Source organism: Coptis chinensis, chromosome 9 (genome assembly GCF_015680905.1).
Source record: "Coptis chinensis isolate HL-2020 chromosome 9, ASM1568090v1, whole genome shotgun sequence".
Classification (NCBI taxonomy): Eukaryota; Viridiplantae; Streptophyta; class Magnoliopsida; order Ranunculales; family Ranunculaceae; genus Coptis; species Coptis chinensis.
In genome coordinates this window covers 72,974,534-72,991,069 of record NC_141464.1, presented here as the reverse complement: position 1 = coordinate 72,991,069, position 16,536 = coordinate 72,974,534, and the positions used below count along the sequence as shown (strand labels likewise).

Here is a 16,536-nt window from a genome sequence, read left to right as displayed (position 1 = left end):
GCCTAGTGGAAAAATGGTCATGGTTTTAAAAATGAGGTCTCGAGTTTAATTTAGTCTATTGCACCATTTTGATAAATATACATAATATAAATAATATATGCAAATTATATACAATACATACTTAATTGGTGCGGGATCGGGTAGGGGACCCCAATCCCCGTACCCGCCTCATTTACATCCGAGGGGGAGCAGGTTTTAGACACTCTTATTTTAAAAGCTAAGTATTTAAAAACATTTCTTTTCTAAAAGCAAAAGCTTCTAAGTCTGCTTCCTCCTGGTGGAAGAATGTCATTAAGGTTATAAATGCTATCTCCTCGATACCTTGCTTGATTATTATTGATGGTGAAGGTATTGACATTTGGGAGGATAACTAGATCCCTTCCATTCCTTTCAAAAACCTTTTGGTCCCAAACCAAATGGTATGAATAGCATCAGGTACTATACGTTTCTGATCTCATTGATCAAGATAGTCATTCCTGGAACATTAACCTCATAAGCTCTTTGTTTACTGATTATGATCAACAAGAGATTTTAAAAACTAAGATTCATAATAATAATATACATCAAAAAATGTTTTGGTCTTTAGAAAATAAAAATGGAAAATTTTCAATCAAGTCTGCATATAATTGGTTTTAAGTCAATTAAATCCTCCTGGTTCTAAACATCATTATAACTATGTAAAGAGTGCTTGGAATGTTATTTGGAAAATCAATGCCCCTCTTAGGATTAAGTTAATCATGTGAAAAGTCCTTAATCATATTCTTCCAACTAGGAAGATTTTGTTTGATAGGCATAATTGTAATTCTGATATACGTCCTCGTTCTTTAACTGATACGGAAACTATTAAGCATGCTTTATTCAGCTGTTCTTGTTTAGATAAGATTTGGTTTGCATCTTCCATAGCTATACGTTTTTTCTGAATGGTATAATAACTTTGGAATCAATGATGTGATAAACAGGATTGTCTCACATTGTATTTCTAAGGCTGATGTTATTGAAAATCTAATTATTCTTGCTACTACTGCATTTTCTATTTGGTTGGATAGAAACAATCTGGTTTTCGAAACCAACTATAAAGTTTTAAATCCTTTCTTACTGATTCAGCAAGCAACAAAATCAATTGTTCCTATTAAGTCACCTGTTAATCTTAAATACTTGATACCAAATAAGTATCTGCATAACCTACATATGTTGGCTTCTGATGGAGGCTACGACCCTTTTAAGAATAAAACTGGTGCTGGTTTTACACTTAACAAATGGAATGGTGAACTTTCTTATGCAGGAAGCAGGCCACTCGAAGCAGGCTCAGCAGAAGAAGCCGAACTGCAAGCGCTAAGTGTAGGGTTGCATTATGCCTTATTTCAAAAAATTGAAGCAGTTGTAGTTTGCTCAGACAATCAGGCGATTGCAAACGAGATCAATGGTGTCTGCACCTCTGTTTCATGGAGTCTATCGAGTCTTTTGGAGGAGATAAAAATCTTCACCCAGTCCTTTGTTTTCTGCAAGTTAGTTTTTTGTCCTATAAGGTTGATTCAACATGCGCATCTTACGGCAGAATCAGCCAAGTCCGATGTCCAGTTAGCTTGTAATGGGCATGCACCCTTCTCTGTCAAGACTAGTTTTAGTCGAGTCGAAACTGATTTGTATCAGCTATTTGCTATTTATCAATGGAATGGTTCTATGTTTTAAAAACAAGTAGCTCGAATCTGTTCTATGACAAGAAGATTAGTCTATTGATCAGAAACAGTTCAAGAGTTCTCAACTGATTAAACTCTCTGCATTTATTCTAGACTGAATTAGAAATTAGTTGAGGTAACGACCATTGTTAAGAGTTTGGATTAAATAAGTCAAGTCACGCGTGTCGTCCTAGAGCACATTTGCTTAGACTCTAGAAGTCGCCAACTAGTGGAGTCGTTTAGTCAGACACTAGGCCACTTTCTTTAAGTGCTCTATCTTCTATTATTTAAGAAATGCAATGCACTGAATGATAGCTCACTTTCATCAATTATCTCGTCATGCTACAAACATTTGGAATACAACAGAAAGAGTAACCTTTGTTTTTCCTTCACGTCACAAGAAAAACAGAAAACTAAAAGTTACAAGCCTAACAGTCAATGGTCCCTCTCAAAATCAACATGTAAAAGTGAATATCCTAAACACAAGTAATGATTCACAAGACTAAAGCTAGTAACTGTGGGAGACACGAGAAAATTGATTACTGTGTACCTTCATATATTCTCAACAAAATCCTTAAGGAAATGTAAATTTGTCACGAGGAGTAAGAAAACTTGTGCCTGGTTGAAGAGGAACCATCTCAGTTGGTTCACATGCTGTCCTCTCTATATTGCTGAATGCGGGTCTTGTTCTGTCCTTGGAGGAGAAGCTTTTGGTCTCAAAATATGTTTGCATGTCCTGAATACAGTCAAAGATAGTAGTTAAAGTACGGCATGTCAATAAAGTAGGACTTGGAACTTCCCAGGTTGATTAGGAAGGAGATTTACATGTTTAGTGCTTCCACCCTCCTCCTGATCTCACTTGACCATAGTAATGGGTCGGTGTTCTTGGGCAAAGAATCCTGCTGTTGTGTTTTCTCCCGAAGCCACTGTTCTGCTTTGAAACATTCGTTAAGAACCTGCAAACATGTAAACATCAGACTGATGATCACTTAAACATGTACCTATAATTGATTTATAACATGAATTTTTACCGCGTCTCTTTCACCAGAAGGAAGCGATTTAACACCCATCCTATAATCCACAATGCAGTTTAAGAAATCCCTTGTCGCTTGGGCTCTGCCTTCTTCATCTTTATATCGACTTTCGATTGGATCCACTAACTATTCCCAACCAAGTAAAATTCAAGTATTAGTAACAAATCTCATAAGAAAGAAGGCAGAGAATTAAAATTCTGTAACAAATAAGAGATTGTAACCTTCTTCAGATCCTCCAGTTTGCCAGTGTAAACCTTTTCAGACTCATCATCTCCTTCCTCGTAAAGCCATTCCTCTGTCTGTTGTAGACTTCTGGATATGTTTTCCCTCTCCGAATCACTTGCATATCCACGGTATGTATCAAACAACTAATTACACTTGTATTAGTAATTTCAAGAATTAAAACAAAAACATAAATAAATAAATAAATAAAAAACAAAAAGAAGAAGAAGAAGAAAAAGAAGGAGCTAGACTAACCTACTTGGCTAAGTGACTCAGTATTAATGAAAGACTGAAACATATATGAATACATTATTTTTCTATGGTTGCATCCGGATGAAAAAATTGCTGAAGTGGATCTCTCCACGTGGATAGAACCTGCAGGGGTTGTTCTTTGGGACAATTACACATCAGGAACTTAGGAATTGTTTTTCTTTTTCTCTCTTTACCTAGTACTGGTGAGTGGTGACTCTCTTTACCTCCCCTCCTCTCTCTTTCCCCTCTCCATGAATACGAAGCCAATTTTTCAAAAAACAGAAAAGTACTGAGAGCATCACCGTCAAAAACAAGAACCGAAAACATGTATTCCAATCCCAAGTAAGAAGAACAAAAAATAAGTAAATAACAAGGATGGTAAGATTCCTGATGAATAAAGGCACTACAAATAGTCACACATTCTATTTCCGTGGTGAAGTTCATTCAGAAGTAGTATTAAGTATAAAAAATGATGTCACAAAAATAAACAGTGAATTGGAACTTGAACTCAGAGAAAAGCAAGAGCAAGATTATCTTGTTGATATATATAATAAAGGGTTAACTAGAATTACCACCACCACCACTAGATGAGCCAATTAGGAACGCCCCCTCCCCCCCCCCCACACACACACACACACAAATACAAACACACACGGTCAACCCAATTTGATTTTTTTTTTTTTTTTTTTTTTTTGGGGGGGGGGGGCGTAATACTAGTTAACCCTATAACAAAATGACATCTAACGTGAAAATAAACTCACATATAAGCGCTGTAATGCAGTGTTAAACTGTTAAATAATATTATTTATGTTAAGTTCTTCAATTCAATTATATGGCCACTTTGTCCTATTTTCTAAATCAAGCTTCCAGACATTGTTTACTACAATGGTATACCTTATTACGCATGTCATAGACATAAGCTTCCAAAGCATTCTTTTTGTCTTTGGTTCGTTCCATAATTTGATCCTGCTGCACCAACCTAAGCTCTTTATCATGAGCTTCTAAGACTTGGGCTTTTGTCATTCCACCATATACAGTCTCGTGAATAGGTACCTCGATCCTCCTAGAGTGCCTGCTCTTCCTCGTTTCATCAGCCTGCACATGGTAATTACAGAACACCGAAGTTCCAAGATGTAATCACTTTGATTCAGGCCAGAGCATTTTGAACTTGACAAACAATAATATGAAGCCCCAACGGCAGACAAGAAAGATATAAAAGAATATCTCGTCACTGTTTAAAAAACCCGTAAGAGCCTTTTCCTTTCAGAGACGAGACATCCAAATGCTGCATGCCAGAAACCTGACAATTATGGTAAAAGCCAAACATGGAGAAGAAAAAACAAAATTAAAGCTCCAAAACAGTGTTTGATCCGAATTCTGAAACCCTTGTTTAAAACTTTAAATCCACAAGCATTTATCCCGGAATTTGTAAAGGTCTCATATCAATATACTATTATCATCAGAATGCTTCCATGACTTTGCCATTTGAGTTCAAGATCCATTCAAATAATTCTAACAAACAGTATGTCCAAGTTGTAAGTCCTGGTCGAGTTTGTGAAATAACCTAAACAAGGGGTCCACGCACCATGACTGGACATAACTATATTACAACAGAAACAAAGTTTTATTGAATCCTTATATTTCATTAAAAAAAAGAAGAAAATAACACATACACACACACCAAGAGAACCAGCTGTGGCCCAAATTAGAGTTCAACAGAACTTACAGCATGCATGGGTGAGGATTCACGCTGTTGAAAGGCACTGTTGTCAGCAGGACTTGGTACGGCATCAGAAGAAACTCCACCAGGAATATCAGCCTCCACTTTGTCAACATTCAAATTGAAGTTGTCTCTCATAATGACATCATCTAATTGATCCTGTAACAACTGAAGCAGAAAACAATTGCAGGTGGAGTTCGTCAGCTTTAATAAATGCAAATATGAGGTTCTTCGAAATGGCAAAAGAATAAAATAATCTTACATATGAACGATTTTGCTAGTCATTCAATATAAGATTTGACAAGTCAAACCTTGACAAGAAAGAATAAGTCTCATGCACGAATGGTTTTCAAATAATATGAATGGTACATTAGTACCATATATAATATAAACCGTTCAAATGCTTCCCATTCACTGACCATGCTATTGATAGAGGAAAAAAACAATACTCCAACGTTGAACCAGCATTTTGTGCAAGGCATTAGAGCAAAGACCTACTAATATTTTCAGCATACTAGATAATTAGATATAGTACCACAACAAAACGAACTTCCTTTGCCTTTTTGACTAATAATATTGTTCCGCAGTACATAAATTACTTAAACAAATAGAGTAGAAATACTTTGTATGCCTGCTCACCTGTCAATATCATCATCAATGAGAAAAAAAAAAAGATAAACTTGGAACACACGGATCCAAAAAAAAACAATGGACCAAACGCTCGTTATCTATCTTTTCCTCTCACTGATCTCCATTTTCCCCTTCAAGTAAGTAAGATAATAGATTGGAACATGTGGACTTACAAGTTACAAAACATGATTATTGTTCACCCACTGTGAGAACATTGATGTTAAACAAACTGAGTTTCCATGTCAATATTTTGGGCAACATTTCTGATTTCTCTAATGGAAGTTTTTCACATGAAGTTTACATATAACATCTTTTACCAACTACAGATACTTACTGATGCTGACTCCACCAAAACTATCCCATGAAGGTTTAGCTGTACTTTGACTTTGACTTTAACTTTATCTGCTTGGGTAACTTGGAAAGGGCCCATCTGCATACACAATTACTTAGCAGTTCAATTTAATTGTACATATAATTCACAAGGACAAGCTCCCTGCCACAGCTCAGCAATGACAAATGAAAATTAATAGCATAAACACCTAAAGTCTTAAAGAAGGTAGACCAGTGTTTTAAAAAACGCTAGGCAGTAGTCGGGCGGTAGGGTAGCGCCTAGTGCCTAGGCCTTCTAGACGGCGCCTAAACAGGCTAGGCGCTAGGCGGTTTTATTTAATTAATTAAATATTTAAATATATATGTATATATAAAAATGAAGAAATGGAGCCAATTATAGACTTAAAAGTGAACTCAAAAGTCAACAATAATCGTCCCAACAAGTCATGCATCAGTGCATCACACAAATATCAAGGAAAATATGTGGTGAACATATCAAGATAAGTATGTAACTGTTGAAATAAACAAAAGAAAAGCAAACAAAGAAAATTTCTATTGTCATCTTCTTCCCACATCTTGCTTTCAACTGCTTTGCCCCCCACCCTTTTCAACAAACATCAATATATCATAGCAAGGCTTTTCTCTCTAGTTGATTGTTACTTGCATCTCCATCTCCCATTTTCCTTTTACCATATCTTTGAATCACAAGAGTTTACTCATCTTCCACACTTGCTAACACATCAGCCTAAGGTAAGAAAATCAAATCACAATCAAATAAACTCGCTTACTCACAAGTAAATTAAGATTCACAACCAGCACAACTAAGAAAATGGGTTGAATTGAAAGGTTAAGAGGAAAGTTCGAGAAAATGGGTGTTTAATCGCGGGTCTGATTTCGTCTCTCCTGTTTTTTTTACTTTTTTCCAATTCTTCCTTATTTCGCCGTCCAGCCCCGCCTAGACCGATTAATCAGCCGCCTGGACCCTTCTAATCGGACCCCTGATTTATCTATCGATTACACACCAAAACAGTTCGGCTTGACACCGCCTAGCGCCTAGACACTGCCTAGGCAGCCGCCTAGACCGTTTTTTAGAACACTGAGATAGACTAAGTAAGAATCCAGAATAAGATAATGACGATGTTAATAATTAAAATAGAGGGCCAGAAATAGATAGAAAATGAAACTATAACCTATGTAATCCAGTTTCCTAACTTCTATGTGAAGGTAATCATGGAGAAATGCTTTGAAGCTTTAAAATGGAATCTTAAGTATTGACAGTAAATTTTCCATACGGCTTGGCAATTAATTGAGTCAATCCAAGTAAAGCATACACAAACAATTCCTAACATGGTATACAGTGGAAACTAGAATGGAAGTTAACAAATCATTTCACGAAGAAAGTGGCAATGTGTATAAATATCCAACGTCATAGGTGGACCCTTGCTAGATTCATTCTTAAGCAAGCTTCAAAAATTTGCAAAAGAAACAAAGATGTGAAAGTAATAAAACTAATTTATTTTGAAAGAAGCAATTTAAAAGTAAGTATACCGTGAAACAACTAATCTTGGGAGAAGTGCCAGGAGGCAATTCACTTTGATCAGCGTAATATGCTTCCAGACGGAAAATATTGGTTCGATGAAGTGTAAGAACTTTAGAACTTGGAATAGGTTGACCTCTTGGAAACAAGATACCATTTGACAAAGTGCAAATTGGACCATCTTCTGTGGAGAATCCTATGGAAAATGGAAATGAATCCTGAACCTGCAAGACAAGCATATGCTAACACTTAATTAAGTTGTATGAACAAGAACTATATATACAAATGAACAAGAACAAGAACAAGAACTATAAATTGTATTCATTTTCTAAACCCCGCTCTTAGAAGTACGTACTTATTTTAAGTTAAAATGAATACGTAAGAAAATTTCACCTAGAAAATGAATTCAAACCTAATTTTTTTAATATGATCATTATGTATGATAGGACTTTACATTTTAATATGAATGTTTTCACCAGTAAATATGACAGTGACACATCCTTTTTTTTAGGTTCACTAGGATTCTTATTATGAGGAACTTTGGATCACCTTGGTAGGAATCTTATAGCTAAAAGGTTGTAAACCACAAGGAAGAAAGAAGGTGCTAAAATGATCTATTAACAATGATTTAGAAAGTGTAAACCAAGCATACTGATGTCCATGATGATGAAAGAACATAACAGTTTGTAGCAAGATGCAGACCTCGTAATCTCTGACCCGGAATATTGGGCTAAGCATAGCGCATTGAAGAGCACATCCACGCGCCACACACTCGCTTGCATTCAGTGTCCGGCTGGGTTCTCTATTAAACAAAGAAGACAACATTCTTGAAACAGCTGGTACACGTGATCCAGATCCTACAAGCTCTACTGAGTGGATCTTGTCCACTGTCAAACCCGCATCAGACAGAACCTTCTTACAAGGAAGGCGAATCCTCTCCACTAAACCCGATGACAGTTTCTCAAATTCCTCCCTTTTGATAAAACTTTTCACATCTTTCTCATCCATTAAGCACTCAATGTTCAAAGGTGCCTCTGCATTTGCACTAAGAACCTTTTTAAGTTTTTCACATGCTGCCCTCAACCTGGTGCATGCCCTGAGATTAGAATAGACATTAATATGATACTCATCCTTGAACTTTGTTGCAAAATAGTTAAACAAGATCTCATCAAAGTCTCTCCCTCCCAGACGCCTGTCAAAAGCATGCGACATAATCCTCACTTGTCCAGCCTCAAAGGACGCAACAGTAACTTGAGTGTCGCAATGACCTATGTCAACGAAAACAACATAAGTGGGACCAGCATTGGACAAATCTGTCTTGTAAATCCCATAACCAAGTGCAGTTGCTGTGCAGTCATGCATCAATCTTAACGGTTTCAATCCTGCTATCTCCGCAGCATTCAAGTACGCCCTCCTCTGCAAATCCGTAAAATAAGACGGAATACCAATCACACAATGAGATACAGCTGTTTCAAGACTCTTCTCTGTTATCTCTTTTAAATGTGAGAGTAGCATTGCTAATAGTTGAACTGGAGTAAACGTCTGAATCTCACCCAAATAACGCAAATGAATAAAAATACCACCATCGGGGCCTTCCGAAGTCTCAAAAGGAAATAACCGAAGCTCATCCTGAACATCCACTTGCCTATAATTCAAACCAATCAATCTTTTCAACTGCGATATTGTCGATTTTGGATTCATCATTGCTGAAGCAGCTCCAGCCGCACCCAAAAACCGTTGCTTCTCACCAAACGACACCACAGCAGGTGTCTCGCGATTAGATTCATCATTCAATAAAACATCAATACCTCTTTGCTTTGCAGCTGCAATGACACAATTCTCATTCCCAATATCAAATCCCACCACACTCATCTCTCTCTACTACACCTTAACAAAAACACACCTCAAGCTATCAAATCAACCTATTCTACAAACACATTTCCCGCACAAAACGTTAATCCATTGAAATTTTCAGGTCTAATGTAAAACTAACAAGAACACATAAAAGTTAAGAGGAAACGTGAAAAGATGATAAAAATGTGATGAATCATAATTACGTGGCAGTTTAAGCTTATAGTAATAAATAAGATAATTGGAAAGAGAAAGAAGAAAACAATAATACCTGGTGTGGTGTTGAAGATTAATCAAACCCTAGAAACAAAACTGGAGATGGAGAGACAAAAATGGAGGAAAAGTTGAGAGCTCAGAATGATAAAACTATTTTTTTTTTTTTTGTTTATATATAGAAATAAAGCCTAATTTGGTTTTAACGTCTCATTTTTAATTCTATTTCTTAATGACAAAAATCAATTTATAAGTTTTTAACTCTATTTCATTTTTAATTCTATTTATAAGTTTGCCAAAAAAAAAAAAGTTACAAAATCAATATTTGTGGGCCGTATAAAAATTCGTAGGTTTATAACAATTTTCAAGGAGCAATTTATGGACAGTTAATAAAAATTCATGGTGTGAAAATCATATCTACAATGAATCAAGACTTAATTCATATTTTCAAAGAGTATTGTATAAAACGTTATATAAAAAGTGTTGTAAACGGAATCTATCTCATATATGTTGACATTATGCATTAATTCATATTGTTATATAAATTTCACAATAGCTAGGTGTGGACATTATCCACGTGATCCAGGGTCAAAAGAAGAGTACTAGTATATTGCAAAGCAATGGGGAGTGAGCGAAGCTGGAGAGAAGAGTTATTGAGGGGCGAAGGAGAAACGAGACCAACCAATCGACATTCTAGACCCCACCCTAGACCCAAAAACTTTCAGATGATCAACTTTGCTTATTACGCCACTATCTAAAATTCTGGTTATGAGTAATTATCTATAAAATTCTAACATTGAAGCCGTTTACAAACACAGAATTGGCTAGGGAGTTGGTTAAAACTTTGTAGCTGAGAGGACAGTGTTCCTAGAAGTCTGGGTGTAATAAAGATTAGCGGTGACAGTAGAAAGCTTCAGCAATTTTTGAGTAGGCAAGCTAGAAAGTCATAACTCGGATACTGGGCCCAATACCACACCTATAAATTGGGATTTTTTTAAACATTGACACGACCGCACGTCCAGCCAACAGCGGCTATCAACTCAAAACTCTAAAAACCCTCTCACCCACACTACTCTAAGACAAAAATGGCTAGTGATGAAGGACAAGAAAGTACTTCCAACGCAACGAGTGGTGAGTTTTCTGTACTTTATCATATATATATATAACATAATCTTGTTTGGAAAAAAGTTGATAAGTAGTTTGAGTTATCAGGTGGTGGAGAAGCTAAACATAAAGAAGAAGAAACTAGTTGGAGTTTATCGTATAAAAAATATGGAAATTTCGAACAATGGTATTTGGAGGTAACTTTTTACGTGACACTCAATATGGTGTGCTTGTGTATGATTTGTTATAAGCATTACAGTTGACTGTCCATCCATAGTACGTGTAATATATGGTGGTGTGTTTTGTGTTTCATTAGAATTAAGAACATGTTCATATTTCATGATGCATATGTGATATGTATTTGACGTTTTTTATTGGCTTGTTTAGGTGGTTGTGAGTAGTGAATTGATAGAGTATTTTGATATAGGGGGCTGTTATATTCTTAGGCCTTTGACGGTGTCGATTTGGGAAATTATGAAAGTATGTAATTCTCCTTTTCTCTTTTTGCAATAGGTTTTAAGTTGGAAAATAGTTCAAGGACAGGTGGTAATGATTGATTAATAGGTGGTAAACATTAATTGTAGTTTTTAATTGATGATTTTGCATTGTTGGCGATATGCAGGACTTCTTTGATGCGGAGATAAAGAAGATGAAAGTCAAACAATGTTACTTCCCTTTTTTGCTCTCTGAAGCTGCTTTAGAATGGAAAGAAAATCCAAACAAAGGGTTTGCTGCAAAGGTTAGAGTCTCATGTCTCATATATGCCTTGATATGCTATTAAAAATTTAAAACAAGTTTGGTACTCTGTTTTTCTTAAAATCTATAGAATGTTTTTGTTGATTTGATACAAAGTATCTATATGAGCTTCGGAAATCTCTGAGCTTTTTTAACTGAAGGATGTCTTAGCTTTCCTTAATACCGATTACTTTTTCTGATAAAAATTTTGTTATTTTATTATAGTGATTTATTATAAAGTTTTAATTGTTGCAGTTGCCTAGCTATCATCTCTCATAACCTTAGGTAATAGAATGTCCAAAAGATTGTGTCATGAGACAATAAAATCATCACATGCTAGTAGTAGTAGAGTTTCTAACTCCATCCTGCCAAATAGAGAGATAAAACGAAAATGCACAAACCTTCTCTTTTAGGAGCTTTTAGTAGTTGTTGGCAGTGCAAATTCAATTTCGTCTGGGTGGCACTCTCCTGCTTGGGGATTTGTATGCATTAGATCTCTAGAGTCTTTTCAGCATTAGGATGTTGGAGTTCTTTGTACTGGGGATGCTGTTCTTGCCTTGTGACTTTTGTATGAGTTGGCTTCCCAGAGGTAGCTAGTTTCTAATTTAGTTAACAATTAATTACTTCAACTCTTACTTCTAGTCTTCATAACTCACTTACGTTTAGAATTATCGATCAATAATATTTTGAGCTTTCATAGGTTGCTTGGGTTACCAGGTCTGGAGAAACTGACTTAGAGAACCATATAGCACTCCGTCCTACAAGTGAGACAGTTATGTATCCCTCTTTTCCTAAATGGATAAGGAGCCACCGTGATTTGCCATTGAAGCTTAACCAGTGGTGCAATGTTGTTCGGTGGGAGTTCAACAATCCCACTCCTTTAATCAGGTATCTATTCACCTTGAATTTATCAGCACACTTATCTTATGTCCTACATTCATGGATTAACCTTTGTATGCAGCACATTGTTTAACTTGTTAATTAATTTAACAAAGGAAATTGGTCAGTGTTCGAATGCAATTTGTCTAAATAATATGTACCTGGTACTTCATTTTTGTTTGCAAGGGCATATAACTTATGAAAAGGTCACTTCACTAGAGTTATAACCGTCCTACTCGTCCTTTTATCTTCACGAATAAAGTTTTGAAACTTGGTTGTGTTGAAAATTCCACAATCCATGTCGACGATTTCTCACTGGTTTGAATTTGATTATCATTTGTAAAAGTAATAAGTTAATAACATATCTACTGGTAGCCTGAAAAGTTTCTTGTGATGGAAATATACCACATATATTGGAGTATTTATTTTGATTATAGAGGTCATATAAATGCTACAAAGAAATTAATGATACTGGAATATTATTATTTCACAGAAAACAGAGTAAAAATGAAACTATAACACTTTAACTGTGTTTAACTGTTGCTATGTAATTTTCTGTTGTATTAGGAGTCGCGAGTTTCTATGGCAAGAAGGGCACACTGCTTTTGCTACAAAGGCTGAAGCAGATAAAGAGGTACTACTTTGCAAATTTGTAATTATTTATTTTGTTTCTCTCCTTCCAGTCTTTATTTTTGATCAAAAAATATATTTATTGATATGAAAAATAAATCAAACAAATGATTTAGAGGTCAAGCGCGCTACAAATTGCGCCGCTAGAATTTCTTTTGTCATTTTTATTTTTTATTTTTTTTCCTCATTTGTAAAAACCAAGCTTTATTTGAGTTAAAGTTAAAGAACAATTGGGTTCAAAGTAAACTTTTCTGGAACAAGGTGTACTACCTGATTAATTTGGAAAACTGAGCCAATCTGTTAACTAGTTCAGTGCAATTAAAACTTTATTGGCAACTCTATGAAGTATTGGATTCCAGATGATGGTATATTCAGGATTAGCTTTTGTAGTTGCGGCTATCTGTCTTAGACTCTAGTGCAGATGCTGTTATCTCTTATCTGACAACCAGAAGATATTCTGTTGCATGTTGCATATATTTTTGGATACGTGGTCAGTCTATTTTCATTTATGTGATAATATTTATCAGGTTCGTGAAATATTGGAGCTCTATAGAAGGATATACGAGGAGTATCTAGCAATCCCAGTTGTAAAAGGGAAGGCAAGCAAGCTTGAAAAGTTTCCTGGTGGGCTTTATACAACAACTGTTGAGGTGACTCGTGATAGTTTCGTGCAACTCATCTACTTGTTTCAGTGATTACTATAAACTATGAGCTTTCTGCATCTCTGTTCTGATTATATTTTGGCAGGCATTTATTCCAAATACTGGTCGTGGCATACAAGGTGCAACATCCCATTGCCTCGGTCAGAATTTTGCCAAGATGTTCGAGATAAACTTCGAGAATGAGATGAGAGAGAAGGCTATGGTCTGGCAGAATTCCTGGAAGCAGCACTTTCGAACAGTAACTCTCACACAATTTCTTTTGTTATTTTTTATTTCACATAATTGCTTAGGTACTTAACAGTACTGAGTTAACCATCTCTGTGAAATTTTATAAAGGCATTGGATGAGAAGCACTTCTGCTGATATTTTCCAACTGTCCTAGAATAGTTAAAATTTGAGTGTGAAAACCAATAGACTCTTCGTCAGATCAAGAGTTCATTTAATATAGAACTTATAGAAGTCTGATTCATTCTGAAAGTAATTTATATCTCCTGTTCACTTAGCTGTTTGTAGGACTGTTCATTCTTGTATATGAAGAGACGAGATGTGCATTTGACAAATCTGAAAAACATAAATTTGCTTGGCAAGTCCTTGTCGCTATCTGCCAGCCAAAGAAAGTAGTATAATGTACTCGTTTCATTCTCTTACTTCTACAGATTGGAGTCATGGTGATGGTTCATGGTGATGACAAAGGTTTGGTTCTTCCACCTAAAGTGGCATCCATCCAAGTTATTGTGGTTCCTGTTCCTTACGAAGACGCTGATATGCAAGTCATCTTTGATGTGTGCTCTGCCACTGTGGAAACATTGAGCAATGCCGGTGTCCGTGCTGAGAAAGATATAGAAGAGGATTCACCTAGTTGGAAATACTCACAGTGGGAAATGAAAGGTGTTCCTTTAAGGATTGAGATTGGGCCAAAAGACATGGCTAATAATCAAGTAAGCTGCAGGCTGAACTATTATCTTTGGAAATACATCTAGTTATGTAATTGTTTCCATTTTTCATTTGTTTGAGTTCGATATCTGTCTTCAAGTGTGTCTTGCTGCTAAATCTTGTGTCCCTTAGAATCATCTTTCAGATTATAGATCTCCCTTTTACAAGGTGAAAGTGAACCAATGCTTTCATCATAAGACAGAAAGCAGCATCATCACTTCCAACTGTTTATCTAGCTCTTATATAGTGACCCCCACTTAGCACGATGATAACCATCAGTCTTAGAAATGTAGTTTGAATTTAGAGAAATGTAAAATTTAATTAGATGAAAAGCAATACGATTTGTTAGGGGATTTGACATTCGCGGTGCATTTACGCTAAGGATTGTATGGATATTATCTTATACATTAAACATAATTTTAGCTATATACATTTCTCAACAGCAATGTCTGCATATAAGGCACATAAGCAGGGGAGTGCAGATGCGCTTAATTTTGACACATAGCAGCTGGATACACTTACCATGGACTAACGTATTCAAAAGTCTCAACATACCGGGTAGAATTACAGAAAAGTTGGGGTATTCTGTTGTGGAATCAGTTGTAGACTTGTAGGCACTTTGTATCAGCACAAGACAATTGTGTGTTCTTAATGGCACTTTTGTACTCTTATTACATCCTAGGCTAAACCATATTTTATGTTCATATCTTGACAGGTACGTGTTGTCCGTCGTGACAATTCATCTGAAACTCTAATACCAATGTCCAGTATTGTTGAGAATGTCAAACTTATTTTGGACAACATTCAGCAAAGCCTTTTTGATGTAGCAAAACAAAAGAGAGATGCTTGCATAAAGGTTTCAAAGACATGGGAAGAATTCACAACAGCGCTGAACGATAAAAAAATGATCCTATCCCCTTGGTGTGATGAGGAGGTATTATATAATTTATCTGGTCTTAACCTTATATTTTCAAGTGTGCTATCTCGTCTGCATGCAGTATACAAGGGTTTCTGTTGTGATGATGCTGGTACTTAAGAACTTAAATCCACTTTTATTGCTAATATTTTGTTATGTCCTGCAAATACTCAAGCTTTCTTAGCTAGCTGGCGCCTCCAAGAAGTCGGTGATGTTGGAGTTTACTCTGGTTTTCTAAAAATAAAAAACCAATTACACTTTTGAGTTCTACAGATGTTTAGACTTTGATTTAATGCACCACTAATTTATTTATAAACTTAAAGCTATTGAAAACTTCCCGAAATTCAATTTTGTAAGTTATTACTTTCAGATAAGCGAAAGAGCTATATAATAGAAAGAGCAAATGTATAGAGATCTTAAGACTACTTGTTAGTTGTAAACTTGTAAATAGGAAAACCTACATGGGTGAACAGATGGGAGATACCCTATCTGACCTATTATAGGTTTACTGACAGGTAGCATATTGTGTTGTTTTGAGGCCTGACTTGTTACTGTGGAATGTACCTATAAACATTACCCAGTAGGTGAGTTTGGTTTTGTCACTATCTGACAATGTATATAAAATAATACTGCTGACTTAGCAAAAAAAATGAAGACTACATTATTCACTGTGCAAAATCATACTGATGTTTTGTTCTCCAGGAAGTTGAGATAGACGTGAAAGCGCTTACAGAGGGTGAGAGCGGAGCAGCCAAGACCCTTTGCACCCCTTTTGAGGAAGATCAGCCTGAAATGCCCGAAGGTACCATCTGTATACTATACATTTGAAAAGTATATTCGGATGAAGGAGCATGGGCATCCTGTTGGATTTAAGTTTCCATCTTGAGTAGTATTCTCTTTGTCCTCTCATTTCACATTTGTATATTGTCTGCAGGAACATTATGCTTTGCCTCAGGAAAGCCTGCAAAGAAGTGGACATATTGGGGTAGGAGCTACTAGCCGCAGCAGACATTCACTAAGAAAGCTTACAGTTGCATTTGCATTACTGTCTTTTTCTTGATCTGAACAAGTTATCCTACGCAACTATATGGCCTAAAGAATTCACTCGCCCCAGTGTATTCTAACCATAAAATGTGCTATCTCCTGTATATATTTAACATGAAGAAACAATTACTTGTTAAAATCAAATAAAGAGACGAAATGGTATCTTAA

The 16,536-nt window shown here is 35.9% G+C and overlaps 2 protein-coding genes across 4 annotated transcripts; one reads left to right on the top strand and one right to left on the bottom strand.

Annotated features, from left to right (window-relative positions):
- Positions 1-1,976: 1,976 nt before the first annotated feature.
- Positions 1,977-9,667, bottom strand: LOC147477920 (heat shock protein 70 (Hsp 70) family protein). Of its 3 annotated transcripts, none has more exons than XM_086582170.1 (10): positions 9,524-9,667; positions 8,104-9,328; positions 7,413-7,625; positions 5,869-5,964; positions 4,911-5,072; positions 4,079-4,279; positions 2,932-3,078; positions 2,708-2,836; positions 2,502-2,632; positions 1,977-2,412 (listed from the first exon to the last, which is right to left on the bottom strand). In XM_086582170.1, the coding sequence occupies exons 2-10, from the start codon at positions 9,271-9,273 to the stop codon at positions 2,340-2,342; spliced, it is 2,322 nt and encodes a 773-aa protein (XP_086438296.1). In that variant the 5' UTR covers positions 9,274-9,328; positions 9,524-9,667; the 3' UTR covers positions 1,977-2,339. The 3 variants fall into 3 exon arrangements, with proteins under 3 accessions (XP_086438296.1, XP_086438297.1, XP_086438298.1); XM_086582171.1 differs by having other exon boundaries at positions 8,104-9,323; positions 9,524-9,666; XM_086582172.1 differs by having other exon boundaries at positions 8,104-9,288; positions 9,524-9,652.
- Positions 9,668-10,408: 741 nt separating this feature from the next.
- LOC147477919 (proline--tRNA ligase, cytoplasmic-like) lies at positions 10,409-16,536 on the top strand. Its single transcript, XM_086582173.1, has 12 exons — positions 10,409-10,596; positions 10,678-10,766; positions 10,957-11,049; positions 11,192-11,308; positions 12,005-12,192; positions 12,751-12,817; positions 13,341-13,463; positions 13,561-13,713; positions 14,132-14,413; positions 15,124-15,342; positions 16,027-16,126; positions 16,259-16,536. The coding sequence occupies exons 1-12, from the start codon at positions 10,551-10,553 to the stop codon at positions 16,321-16,323; spliced, it is 1,542 nt and encodes a 513-aa protein (XP_086438299.1). The 5' UTR covers positions 10,409-10,550; the 3' UTR covers positions 16,324-16,536.

What these genes read in the sequence shown, in the direction of transcription:
- LOC147477920 (XM_086582170.1), bottom strand. Translation starts at nt 9,273, where the DNA reads ATGAGTGTGGTGGGATTTGATATTGGGAATGAGAATTGTGTCATTGCA. An exon ending in AATCCTCACCCATGCATGCT is followed by an intron (nt 4,280 to 4,910) that starts GTAAGTTCTGTT and finishes TACCATGTGCAG; the next exon opens with GCTGATGAAACGAGGAAGAG. An exon ending in AACTGGAGGATCTGAAGAAG is followed by an intron (nt 2,837 to 2,931) that starts GTTACAATCTCT and finishes GGTTGGGAATAG; the next exon opens with TTAGTGGATCCAATCGAAAG.
- LOC147477919 (XM_086582173.1), top strand. Translation starts at nt 10,551, where the DNA reads ATGGCTAGTGATGAAGGACAAGAAAGTACTTCCAACGCAACGAGTG. An exon ending in ACAAAGGGTTTGCTGCAAAG is followed by an intron (nt 11,309 to 12,004) that starts GTTAGAGTCTCA and finishes GAGCTTTCATAG; the next exon opens with GTTGCTTGGGTTACCAGGTC. An exon ending in AATCCCACTCCTTTAATCAG is followed by an intron (nt 12,193 to 12,750) that starts GTATCTATTCAC and finishes CTGTTGTATTAG; the next exon opens with GAGTCGCGAGTTTCTATGGC.